At 42.0% G+C, this 12,829-nt stretch overlaps 1 protein-coding gene and 1 long non-coding RNA gene across 9 annotated transcripts in view; one reads left to right on the plus strand and one right to left on the minus strand.

The window, feature by feature from the left end:
• C1GALT1 (core 1 synthase, glycoprotein-N-acetylgalactosamine 3-beta-galactosyltransferase 1) overlaps positions 1-1,345 on the minus strand; it is an 85,875-nt gene extending 84,530 nt beyond the window's left edge. For 3 of the 5 annotated variants that reach the window (XM_017893887.1, XM_017893882.1, XM_017893886.1), the window contains exon 1: positions 1,067-1,277. Coding sequence is in view for 1 of the 5 variants with exons in the window: in XM_017893881.1 (XP_017749370.1) it covers positions 1,067-1,073 (7 nt within the window). In the remaining 4 variants the exon portion in view is untranslated. Of the gene's footprint in view, positions 1-842; positions 933-1,066 lie in introns of those variants that run through there. The other 2 variants (XM_017893881.1, XM_017893888.1) reach the window with 2 other exon arrangements.
• Positions 707-5,224, plus strand: LOC108543415 (uncharacterized). 4 transcript variants are annotated; one of them, XR_001889562.1, is made up of 5 exons: positions 707-834; positions 1,983-2,060; positions 2,435-2,509; positions 4,622-4,913; positions 5,184-5,224. It is a non-coding gene; the product is annotated as an uncharacterized LOC108543415 (long non-coding RNA). The 4 variants fall into 4 exon arrangements; XR_001889561.1 differs by lacking the exon at positions 707-834 and adding an exon at positions 903-961; XR_001889559.1 differs by lacking the exon at positions 707-834 and adding an exon at positions 1,459-1,663.
• Positions 5,225-12,829: the final 7,605 nt, after the last annotated feature.

Below are 12,829 nucleotides of genomic sequence, written 5' to 3' on the forward strand. Positions count from 1 at the left end.
TTCTAAATTTATAACTTTTAAATTCATAATGAAATCAATCCATAGTTAGCACAACAGTTTTCTATCTTAAAAAGCGTGAAACGGAAATAGAGTAATATGTACAATGGATATAGAGAACTAGGTTAGAAATCTTGAGAATTTTTCCAGAATGTGTGGGTTTTGTGTTGCTGATATTGTTGTTTGCTTTAAATGCGGGGCGGTGGGGGTGGGGAGACGGTAAGGGCTAGGAAAGAATAAATCCACAGCGCTAAATTATGGTCATGTTTTAAGAGTGCACAACTTGACCCAAATTCAAAGCAATATGGACAACTTGTCAACACCTACTAATCCCATCACAATTTGCTGGGGGAAAATGGGGTGGAGATGGAAAAAAAAAAAAAATTCTTTTTAATGCCTTTCTTCCTCCCCCACGCAGCTAATGCCCCAACACACACGTATCTGGTTCACTCTGCGGCAGGGAAACTTAAAGAAATAAATCAGCCACAGACAAACCTGATGATCCAAGCTAGCCCCAAGCAAGCTCCAGGTACTTCTGGAAGGAGCCTGCTCGCTGGGCGCTCAGGCGGAGCGGCAGCCGAGTAGCTCTCGGCGAAGGTGCCCCACACCTGGGCGCCCAATCCGGCGGGACCCACAAGTCAGCGGCGGGGCGGGGAGCGCGCGAGAGGAGGGACCGTGAGGGCCCGGCGGGGCAGGACCGCTAAGTGGTCCGGCCCGGGCGCAGTCCGCGCCCCGCTGCGCCGCCAGGCAGCGCGCCGGCAGAAGAGGGGCGCGAGCGGGCACAGGGGAAGGACCCACGACGAAGAGGAGGCTACAAGTCCACAAAATTGCGGCCGGGTACGCACCCGGACGCTGTGGCAGATCGCTAAGGCTCCGGGAGCAGGAAGTCCTCGCGCCTTCCTCGGGAGCCCGGACGACCCCAGCCCGGCTCTGACCCCGAGACACCTGTTCCGCCGCGCCCGGGGTTTGGTTCCATCCTCCACGCTTCCCTACCAACCCTGAGAGGGGGGAGGGCGGGGGGAGCCGAGACCTTGGACCCGCAGCCTGAGGGCGCCTCCGCCGGCCGTACCTGACATCAGCTGCGGCTCCCTCTCGCCCCTCCTGGGGGGCGGAGAGGGGGACGACTTGAGACCGGCGACCTTTGCTTCTCTGGGCAGCCGCAGAAGTGGCTCGTGGCCGCTAGCCGAGGCCGCCCGCTGCCGCCCAGATTATTCCCCGGCAGCGGCGGCAGCAGCAGCAGCAGCGGCCAAGGCGGGCCCTACGCGCGCTCCCGCCCGCTCGCTCCGCCCCTCCCCGCAGCGCGTCCAAGCCGTGGCCCGCCTACAGCGCAGCCGCCACCCGGAGTCTCCTGGCGCTGACGTCTCCGCCACCGCACCAGCCCCAGGGAAGGGCGGAGCGGGAGGGGCGGTGGGCGGGGATACGGCGACGTGAGGAACCGGGGATTGGCCGCCGGGCGCACGCTCCGCCCTAATGCGAAGAGGTCTGGGAAGTCGGTCTTCCACGAGCAACAGATTTCGTTATAGCCCCCTTGCGGCTTGTGTCTGCTACGCTCCACCTTTATGATCCTGCTGTGAGGTTATGCACTAGCTTCCGGACCTTGAGCGGGACGAAAGCAGGGCAACTACAGGGAAGGAGAAAGGGGATGCCTGAGGGATCTTTGTCTGAGGTACAGGCTCTAACCCTGCAGGACTCTTGTGGCCTGTAGCCTGCTCTTAACCCGTTCATTTGTTTTTCTGTTCTCTCCCCGTACCTTCCTTACTCAGTATCTCTCTGGACTAAATGAAAGGAAGTAATAAGATGAAGTATGCATACAGGTGCTGGGTCATCATGTGTGAACCAGGAAGAGCTGAAAACCGAGATAATGATACTAGAAAGCTTTCTGTAGGCACATTTCGTCTTTGGTTCTGTCAGCACTTCGGTTCTGTGGGGCAATGGCCAGAAGAGCTTCTTCGGGGCTTAACAAAACCTATCTCCCCTTTCGCTAGGCTCCGAACAAGGAAGTTGTCTTTGGAGTAGGGGGAGGAGACTGCCACCTGTTGAGGCAACCCCATAATAGTCATGAGGTGAGGGTAAGGTATCGGCTTTACTGGCGTTAACCATTATCTACAAGACCAAGTTCCAGAATAGAAAAGCTATCCTGCTTCCTTTAAATGCCCTATCCAAGCGGTTCTTTAGTACTCTACAGCATGGTTGTTAGAGTATGGGCTCTGAAATCAGACTGCCTGGGCTGGCATCTTGGTCCCTCTACCTATTGGCAAGTTACTTAGAATGCCTGCGACAAATAATAAACAATATACATTATTGTTGTTATTTTTTCTTTAATTTGCTTAGGTTCAGCTGTAGTGTAGTTTCTCAAGACATAGCATCAATATATCCAAAAGAATTGTGAAACATAAAGCACATGTAGTGATTCTAATACAGATGTCTTATTTTTCAGATGAGAAAACTAAGGCCAGGAAGATAAACTGATAGGTCCATGCTAGAAGAGAAGTGCAGCTATCCTGCCGTCCAGGTTATTGCTCTTTCACTGGCTCATGGGTCCTCACTTCTCTCCCTTACATCCTTACCTCCATCCTCTACACTTCCCCAACTTGTATACAGTTGTTGCTCAGCCTCCTCCCCCTCCACCTTTCCACAATATCTTTCCACCCATTGTAAAACATGGCAGGGAGACCCTTTCAGAGGTCAGTGTTCCAAATAGAAACCAAAACTCACAACTCCTTTTCTCGTTTTAATTTTATTAAAAGTTATAATGAATAAAGAATAACACTTTTTTCCATTGAGCAAAGATTAGAACCCTTTCCTAAGATAAGGTCAGCCACAGCCTTATCCAGGAAAATTACTTGCTGGAAACAATACTGGACCAAATCAACCCTGCTCCCACCCTGCCTTTCTTTGAAAATAGCTTTTTTTTTTTCTTTTTTAAAAGCGATATGGTCTTTCTGTGTCGCCCAGGCTGGAGTGCAGTGGCTATTCACAGGTGTGATCATGCACACAACAGCCTCGAGCAACTGGGCTGAGGGCTGAAGCAATCTTCCTACATTAGCTTCCCCAGTAGTTGGGATTACAGGCACAGGCTGTGGCACCCAGCTAATAACTATTGTTTTATAAAAACAATACATGCTTATGCAAACAAATTGAAAATTTTAAACAAAATGCAAAGAAGTTAAAATCTGTCCAAATACCATAATATAGAGATAACCATTTCTTAAATTTTGTGTTACATTCTTCTAGGCATCTCTCTAAGAATAGAAGCACATATAGACATATAAATACAATATTTCATAAATTGGATCTTATTATCTGCACAGTGAACAATAGTCGTGAATAACATCATTTTTAAAAGTTGCATAGTGTCTGTTAAATGGATATACCGTCATTTATCCAACCAGTATTCTATTGATTGACATTTATGTTTCCAAGTTTTTACTATCATAAAAAAGTCTCTGATGAACATTCTTATCCACAGGCTGTTGCACAATTGTGCAATTACCTCCTTGGACACATTCCTAGAAGTAACATTAATGTCAGCCAATTCTTTAACATTTTCAATTAGAGAATAAAAGTTGTGGTTACTTTGAAAAATATACTTTATATGTGGGACTCAAAACTGACCAGATTCTCCTATTTGAAACATATTTGAAACACAAGTAAACCTCAGTATTGTTGTTTTTCTTGTATCTAGTGTTTAATAATGCACGTTAAAGCTCCTTGGAGTAGGTCGGTAGACATTACGGGTTGTCTAAACCAATATCCTTTCTTCTTTACTAGTAGAACTCTGATTTCCTCAGGGCGACAGTGTGTCCAGTTAAAAATATTCATGCTCCTAGACTTTCTTAAGTCGTGGCTGGCCATGTGACCATCAATTAAATAAAAGTGAATTTCTGTAGAGGAGGCTCAAGAAATATTGCTTTAGCCATTTGATCTGCACCCACCCCTTTTATTGTTTTGAACCTGAAACAGGAACATGATACTGGAGGTAGAGCAAACATATTTCACCCATAATAACAAAAGCCACACCGACATTATTAATAATGTAGGACACCGGAGGTGCCTAGGTCCATGGTTGCTTTGGAGGGCCAACTTACCAGCTCTGGACTGTCCCACTTCTGGGTTTGTTGTTAGGTGAGGAAGACTATATCCCTTCTATATTAGATTCTGTTATGGTCTGTTATAAGTATCAAATCCAATTCTTAGTTGACATAATAAGATAGGCCAAGTCTTCATTTATTTAGCACTATATAGAGAATTTTTTTAACAGACAGAATGAGACGAAAATGGTGACAAAATGCAAACAAGCTAGCAACAACATTGAAACATTGTCTTCTTTAATAGACTTTGTTTCCCTTTAAATACCTACATTTTACAAATATATTGACACCACTTTATAATAATTAAGTTAAATTTCATGAATTAAATTTTATTAACTCATATGGTAGAATTAAAATATGTTCACAAATTATTTGATACTTCTTCCTTCAAAGGGTCAAACTTCATTCCCCTCACCTTGAGTTTGGACAGTATTAAATGACTTGTTCTCATGAATAGAGTGCAGAGGAAATGATGTATTGTGACTTCTGAGGGGAAACTATGAAACATGCCAGCCTTGTTATTCTTTCTCCAGGATTACTTGTTGGGGCCAGGTAGCTGTCATGTCAGAGTCATAAGGTCACTCAGGCAACTTATAAAAAGGCTCACATGGTGAGTAATTAAGGCTTCCAGCTAACAATCGGTGAGGTATTGAAGCCTTCTGACAATAGCCATGTGAATGAGCTTGGAAGCAGATCCTCCAACCCCAGTCAGGCCTTCATATGATTGCATGCATCCTGGTCAACATCTTGACTGTAACCTAGAAAGAGACCGTGAGACATAATCATTCAGCTACGGTGCTCCTGAATTCCTAAGCCACAGAAACGGTGAGATACTAAATGTTTAAATGATTGTTGTTTTAAGCCACTAAGTTTTGGGATAGTTTGTTATGCAACAATAGGTAACTCATGCAGCTGGATATAATAGAGCCTAGCACAATGCCTGGCACACATGCCGGTGTTCGATTATTTGTTGTTTGAATGAATAAATAATTGAATGAAGTGTATCTTTTACACTTTAGTGGGTAGCATACAATGTTAGGTTTATCTTTGCTCCCTGATACCTGTATTATCTAAGGGTTTTTTGATCTCTCATAGATGTTTGGATGAACGGAGGCAAGATGGTGCACTTCCCGGGTTCTTCTTCACCAACTTTCCCCCGCGTGCGAAAATGCAGCCGGCGCCCGGGAAGGTGCAGACCAACTGGGCATGCGCCAGGTGACGTCAATCCGAAGAGACCGAGATTTACCTGGTCGCATCTGCGGAACGCCCCCTGACACGCCGGTGCCCCACCTATTGCCCTCCCACTCCTAGAAAAGCCGCTCCAGAGGGACGCCAACGCGCGGCCTTCCTCAGTCCTCCACTCCTGTCGGGATGTCAGGACTGCAGGAACTCCGTCCGAGGCCCCACATGGGGACTCTGTCGCCTTCTTTGCCGGAGGCCGACCAGACCTCATTCCCCACACCTTAGGTGACCAAAATAAACTGCAAGTTTTGTCCTACCCTTGCCTAGTCGCTGGTTCTTGTTGTGCCCACTCTGGTGGTCTTAGAAAAACAAATCAATAGAGAAATGAAGTGTGAATCTTACTGAAAGCTAAACTTTGCCAGTTGTGGAAGTAACATGGTGAATAGAATGGAATCCTTGAAACTTGAATTCTGCCCCGTTGTTTTTCCTCAATCAAAATTTTTTAAAAATTAATGAGTTAACACAAAATTAAACCATGTCTCGAAACCAGACAGCCATCTCGTCTGCCATCTCCAAGCAAATTACAGATTGACTCATAATACAAATTTGCCCAGAGGGCTTGCAATACTATTTCACAAAGTAGGCTGTATTATTTCTCTTCACAAATGACCAGTCTGATGCATAGCATGTTTAGCTACAGATGCCTCTGATGACTTTCCCTGCAGCATTTTCATGGCTCACCAATAGGTCTGTCTGCATTTCTCAGGTCTACCAAGGGGGCAGTTCAATTCTCCTTTGATGTAATTGATCCAAAGATCAGAATCTACAGATCTAAATTCTCTGAAAGCCCTCTTTTGCAGGATTCTTGCATTATTCCTTTTCAAACTGAATCATTTCCTGAAAAAGTCAACTGAAAATGGATGGCTGTCCTGTAAACTTTTAAACACACCTCTAGCCTTTTTGTAGCCACCACTTTGGTAAGCCCAGTCAAGGTACTTATCCTTCAGTGCCCCCAGTTTTATCACTGATTAGCTGGATGACCTGTAATAAGTCACCTACCCCTTCTGAATCTCAATTTCCCTATCCACTAACTGGAGAAAATAATCCCAATGTACTCCAAAAGGCAGTCAATGAGATTATGTGTAAATGTGCTTTATATATACAGCATTAGCATTCTTTTAATTAAATTAGGCTGATGAGGTCTACCTTATGTTTAAGCAGTTAAGCATTAAGTATTTTACATGAATACCATGGAGATCTTTCTTTCAGGAAGTGACAACTTATTTACTGATTTTACTGTATACTATATAAAATAGTAGCATCATTCATAGCAAGCAGTTTGGATTTACGAGTATGGCGGAATGGTAGCTTATATGTCAGATCTCATTTTATTAGCCTGTTGAAAATTTATTACTCTTTTAAAAGAATGCATAATTATCACTGGCTTCTTTTTCTTTTCATGAGTTAATTTGTAACTGTGGCTGAGTGTATCTGCTCTTCTTTATTGTAACAGAGGTACTTAAACAAACTTAATAACAAATATATATTTAACCAGTTATTTGAGTTTATGAGTTCATCCTAGAGCAAAATTGCACCCAATAGCAAGAAAATAAATGGCAGAAAACATGTCTTTCTCTTTCAGAGGGCAGAGCTTAGGGCACACAGGGAAAGGCTTTATATACTGGAACATCAAAGGTAGAGATGAGGCAATTATTAACAATGCACATTTTTGTGGCATGACTAACCTGAGAGGTAATATATGTTAGAATGAGTAAGACAGAGCCTTAGTGTGAGATTCAAGTCCTGATTATGTAGTGGATGAATGGCCTTAAATACAAGGTCCCTAGTTTAATCATATTGTTGTTTCTTGTTTTCAGCTATTCAACTGTGAGCCCAAATCAGTTGAAACTACTGGCCTAATTAGATATCAGACTGTTTGTTGTTGCGGATGATCCCTGAGTAAGAAAAAGAAGAACTCTAGGGGGAAGAAAGGGACAGAGCTTCATGCACCTCATTTCCTATGTTAAATTAAAAGTAAGCGAAAATGGACACCAGGAAACAAAGATGAGGGAAATCCTTCTGGCAACATTGTGCTTTTAGACAGAGCTTCTCATCTCCTATTGAAAATACCTGACAGTGCCACCCTGTATAACCTAAGGGAGGATTTTCTAAACAGTTTTTATTCCTTGCAGCTACATCTTCACAAATTTTACCAAGATTTTGAGACAATTGCAACGGCTGGTGGTGTTTTCTGAATTGACTGACAGAGGAATAGGGTTCAGATAGAGAATAGAGCAGAGGAAGAAATAAAGAAAAAAGTCTAGGAAATACATTTAACCTCAAGGGAAGAGGACTCAGTGTGACTCACAGCATATTAGCTTGAAAGCCGAGACTGTCACGTGTGCACTGAGGAACTTGTGTCATCTAGAAAAATATTCTCAGCTTACGAGGCTAGAATCCCTAGGGTTACTCTCTGTTCCTCTAGTTCCCTGGAATAAGAATCAAGAGTATTCCTTAATTGTTTTCTCAATTGATGAGAAACAGAAGCAGAAACATTTGTTGTAAATGAAATAGTTGAAGTTTCTTTAGTTTGAAATCCCAAAGGAGTAAATTATTTATAAATGTATATGTTGCATCTGTTATTGTAAAGAACTAATTGACTTACAAATTGTATAGCTGCATAATGTGGCATTTGTTTTTCTTATTTCAAGTTGTATTTCTGAATCTAAAGGTGGACCTGTGGTAGATACCTTTTCTGGTTTCTATTCATCCTCCGTTGAGAAGCGTCTCCTTCCTCAGCCTTTTTCCACAAATTCCCATTTTGCTGAAATGGCTCACAGAACTTGGGCAAATACTTTACCTATGTTTACTGACTTATTATAAAGGATACAGATGAATAGCCAGATAGAAGAGATGTATAATGTAAGGTATGGGAGAAATGGCATGTAGCTTCCATGCTGTCTCCAGGCATACCAACTTCTAGGAACCTCTGTGTGTTTGGAAAGCCCCCCAACCCTATCTTTTTGGGGTTTTATGGAGGTAATAAAGGTAAAATGAGGTGATAAAGGTAGGGTCCTTTATCCAATAGACCTGGTGCCCTTCTAAGAAGAGGAAGAGCTCTCTCTCCCCATTATGTAAGGACACAGAGAGAAGCCCATCATCTGTAAACCAGAAAAAAAAAAAGCCCTCAGCAGAAACCAAGTCAGCCAGAATGTGGATCTTGGACTTGCTAGCCTCCAGAACTGTGAAAAATAAATTTATGTTGTTTAAGCTATTCAGTCTGTGGTATTTTGTTACAGTAGCCCAAACAGACTAATACAAGGGGCTACCTGAAGGATTGATGCAAGATCCTGTCCTCTGTTTTGTCTAACTCAGAACTTAGGGCAGAAAAAGCTGGAAAACACAGCAAACTGAAGTAATAACTCTAGACACCTGGAGGCAGAGATTACAGTTGAAACATGCGATAGACTGCCTGAGGCAAAATCTGGGGAGAGTTTATTTGGGAAATTTAGAATATTCAAAAGCAACCATGTATACATGGAAATTTAGAAAGCCATGCACATGCCCAGGGCAAAACACATGCTTAGAAAACACCTGAGAAAACCCTGAGCTTTCATTTTAGGCTGATCCCTTAGCACAGTGCAAGCCTGACTAAGAATTGAAGTAGAGCCCTGGCTTAGAGCCAATTTGCAAAGACTGTGAGAGTTTCTGGTATTCGAGGAAATCTGGCAAAACATTAGCTGAACACAGGCGAAAGGACAGAGTCTTCAGTGACCATATTGACAAGGAATACGGTCTTTGAAATAATGTTTGAGACAGGCGTCAAATAAACTGACTGCTACAGCCTTCAAGAACCAGAAAACAGCAAACCCTAGGAAAGTGAAGAAAATCTAATTTCTAGTTACCACATCATAGGAGTCAAATGGCCACTTTTCAAGCTCACACACAAAAATTACGAAGCATTGAAAGAAACAAAGTATAGCTCATTCAAAGGAACAAAATAAATGGATAGAAACTGTCCCTGAGGAAGTCCAGACATTGGAATTACTAAACAAAGACTTTAAAACAATTGTCTTAAATATGCTCAAAATGCTAAACATGGAAATGAAAACATTGACAATGAACTAAAGGAAGCCAGGAAAATGATGTATGAACAAGATGAGAGTGTCAACAAAGAGATAGTAATTATAAAAAGGAACCAAACAGAAATTCTGAAGCTGAAAAATAAAACAATCTAGGTGGCTTCAGCAACAGAACTGAGCAAGCAGAAGAGTCAGTGAACTTGAAGATAAGGCCATTGAAATTATTGAGCCTGAGGAGCAGAAAGGAAAAAGAATGAAGAAAATTTCATTTGTTGGACTGCAAATTGTATAGCCACATTTTTTTTTTCTTTTTTAACTAGAGATGAGTTCTCACTGTGTTGCCCAGGCTGGTCTTGAATTCCTGAGCTTGTGATCCTCCCACCTCAGCTTCCCAAAGTGCTAGGATTACAGGCATGGGTTCAGTATAGCTATGTTGAAAGACAGTTTGGCAATTTTCTTACAAAACTAAATATACTTTTACTATACAATCCAGCAATTGGGGTCTTTGTTATTTACCCAAATCAGGTGAAACTTATGTCCACACAAAAACCTGCATTTGAATGTTTACAGCAGCTTTATTAATAATTGCCAGAACTTGAAAGTAACCAAGAGGCCCTTTTATGTACCCTTCAGAATTCCTGTGCTGAAGTCCTAACCCCTAGTGTGGCTGTATTTGGAGAGGGGGGTCTCTAAGGAAGTAGTGCAGGTTAAGGGTGGAGCCCTGATCTGGTAAGATTATTGTTCTCAAGAAGAGATACCAGAGCATTCTCTATTCCCCTCTCTATGCATACATGAGGAAAGGCCATGTGGGGACATTAAAAAAAAAAAAAAAAAAAAGACGGAAAAAAAGACGGCTGCCTATAAAGCCAGGAAAAGAGCCCTCACCAGACAGTGAATTTGCCAGCACTGTTGTCATGGATTTCAAGCCTCAGAACAGCGAGAAAGTAAATTTCTGTTGTTTAAGACACCCCATCTATATATTTTTTTTCCTATTTTAAAAAAATTTGAGACAGTCTTGCTCTGGTACCCAGGCTGGAGTGCAGTGGCATGATCTCAGCTCACTGCAGCCTCCACCTCCCAGGCTTAAGTGATCTTCCTGTCTCAGCTTCCCGAGTAACAGGGACCAGAGGCACGCACCACCATGCCCAGCTAATTTTTTGTATTCTTTGTAGAAATAGGGTTTCACCATATTGCCCAGACTGGTCTTCAACTCCTGAGCTTAAGCAATCTGCTGCCTCGGCCTCCCAAAGTGCTGGGATTACAGGCATGAGCCATTGTGCCCGGTCCAGGCTGTACTATTTTGTTATAGCAGCCCAAACAGACTAATACAAGGTAAATGGATAAATAAACTGTGGTACACACAGACAATGGAATACTATTCAATGCTAAAAAGACATAAGCTATCAAGCCAAAAAAACACATGGTTGATCCTTGTGTTAATCCATTCTTGCATTGCTACAGAGAAATACCCAAGACTGGGTAATTTATAAAGAAAAGAGGTTCAACTGGCTCATGGTTCTGCAGTCTTTGTAGGAAGCATGATGCTGGCTTCTGCTTGGCTTCCAGGGAATCCTCAGGAAGCTTGCAATCATGGCAGAAGGTGAAGGGAGAGCAAGCACATCACATGGCCAGAGCAGGAACAGGAGAGAGAGAGGTGGAGGGGTGATGCCACACACTTTTAAATGACCAGATCTCATGTGAACCAAAGCAAGAACTCACTTATTACCAAGGGGATGGCCATTCACGAAGGATCTGCTTCCATGGTCCAAACAGCTCCCACCAGGCCCCACCTCCAACACTGGGGATTACATTTCAACATGAGATTCAGGCAGAGAGAAATATCCAAACTATATTAAACTTTAAGTGCATATTGCTAAGTGAAAGAAGCTAATCTGAAAAGGTTACAGACTGCGTGATTCCAGTCAGATGAGGGGAAGGAATGAAGAATAGGTGGAGCACAGGAGATTTTTATGGCAGGGAAACTATTCTTTATGATACTATAATGGTAGATACATTTCATTATACATTGGTCAAAACTTATAGAATGTATAACACCATGAGTGAACTCTAATGTAAATTATGGACTTTGCTTGATAATGATGTGTCACTGTTGGTTCATTGATAGTAACAAATGTACCACTCTGGTGTGAGATGTTGATAGTGGGGGAGGCTGTATATGTGTAAAGGTAAGGAATATATGTGAATTCTCTGTAACTCCACTGCATTTCACTGTAAACCTAAAATGGCATTAAAAATAAGGTCTGTTAATTTTTTTTTTTTTTTAGCGTTTACAGAGATGAAAGGACCTGTGCGTCATCATCAAGAAGACCAACATATGTGTTATGGGAATTTTAGATGACAAAGAGAGGGGCAGAACTAATATTTGAAAAATTATAGCCAGAAACTTCCAAAATTTTATTAAATATAGTACCCTACAAATCCAAGAAACTGAGTGAACTCCAAGTTGGATAAACTCAAAAAGACCCACACTAAGACATTCTAACCAACCCATCAAAAGCCAAAGGTAGAGAATCTTGTAATATTATAATGTTTATAATCATAAACATATGCACCAAACAACAGAGACCCAAAATATTTCAAGCAAATATTGACAGAATTAAAGGGAAACAAATAATTGTACAATAATAGTTGGAGACTCCAATATCTTACTTTCAAAAATGAATAGAATATCTAGACAGAAGATAAGTCACAAAATAAAAGACTTGAATAAGCCAACTAGACCTAACATGAGTATATAGAACATTTTACCCAATAACAGAAGAATACATATTTTTCTTAAGGGCACATGGAAGATGCTTTAGGATAGATTACATGTTAAGCCACAAAACAAGTGAATAAATTTTAAAAAGTTGAAATCATACACAGTATCTTTTCTGACCAAGTAGAATGAAGCTACAAATCAAAATCAAAGGAAAACTGCAAAATCCACAAATATATGGCATTAAACTACACACTACCAAACACTCATTGGTCAAAGAAGAAACTACAAGAAAAATTAGAAAATAATGAAAATGAAAACAAACATATTAAAACATAATATTTGTTTGTTTATTTTGAGACGGACTCCTGCTCTGTCACCTAGGCTGGAGTGCAGTGACACGATCTTGGCTCATTGCAACCTCCGCCTCCTGGGTTCAAGTGATTCTCCTTCCTCAGCCTCCTGAGTAGCTGGAATCACAGATGCCCACCACCATGCCCGGCTATTTTCATATTTTAGTAGAGACGGGGTTTCACCCTGTTGGCCAGGCTGGTCTCGAACTCCGGACCTCAGGTGATCTGCCCGCTTTGGCCTTCCAAAGTGCTGGGATTACAGGCATGAGCCACTATGCCCAGCCTAACATAAGATGTTTAATAATGAAAACTAAAACACATATATTAAAGCGTAAGATGCAGCAAAAACAGTGCTCAGAGGAAAACTTATTACTGTAAATTCCTATATTTGAAAAAAACAAAAGA

This window comes from Rhinopithecus bieti, unplaced genomic scaffold (assembly GCF_001698545.2).
Source record: "Rhinopithecus bieti isolate Rb0 unplaced genomic scaffold, ASM169854v2 scaffold_23881, whole genome shotgun sequence".
NCBI lineage: Eukaryota > Metazoa > Chordata > Mammalia > Primates > Cercopithecidae > Rhinopithecus > Rhinopithecus bieti.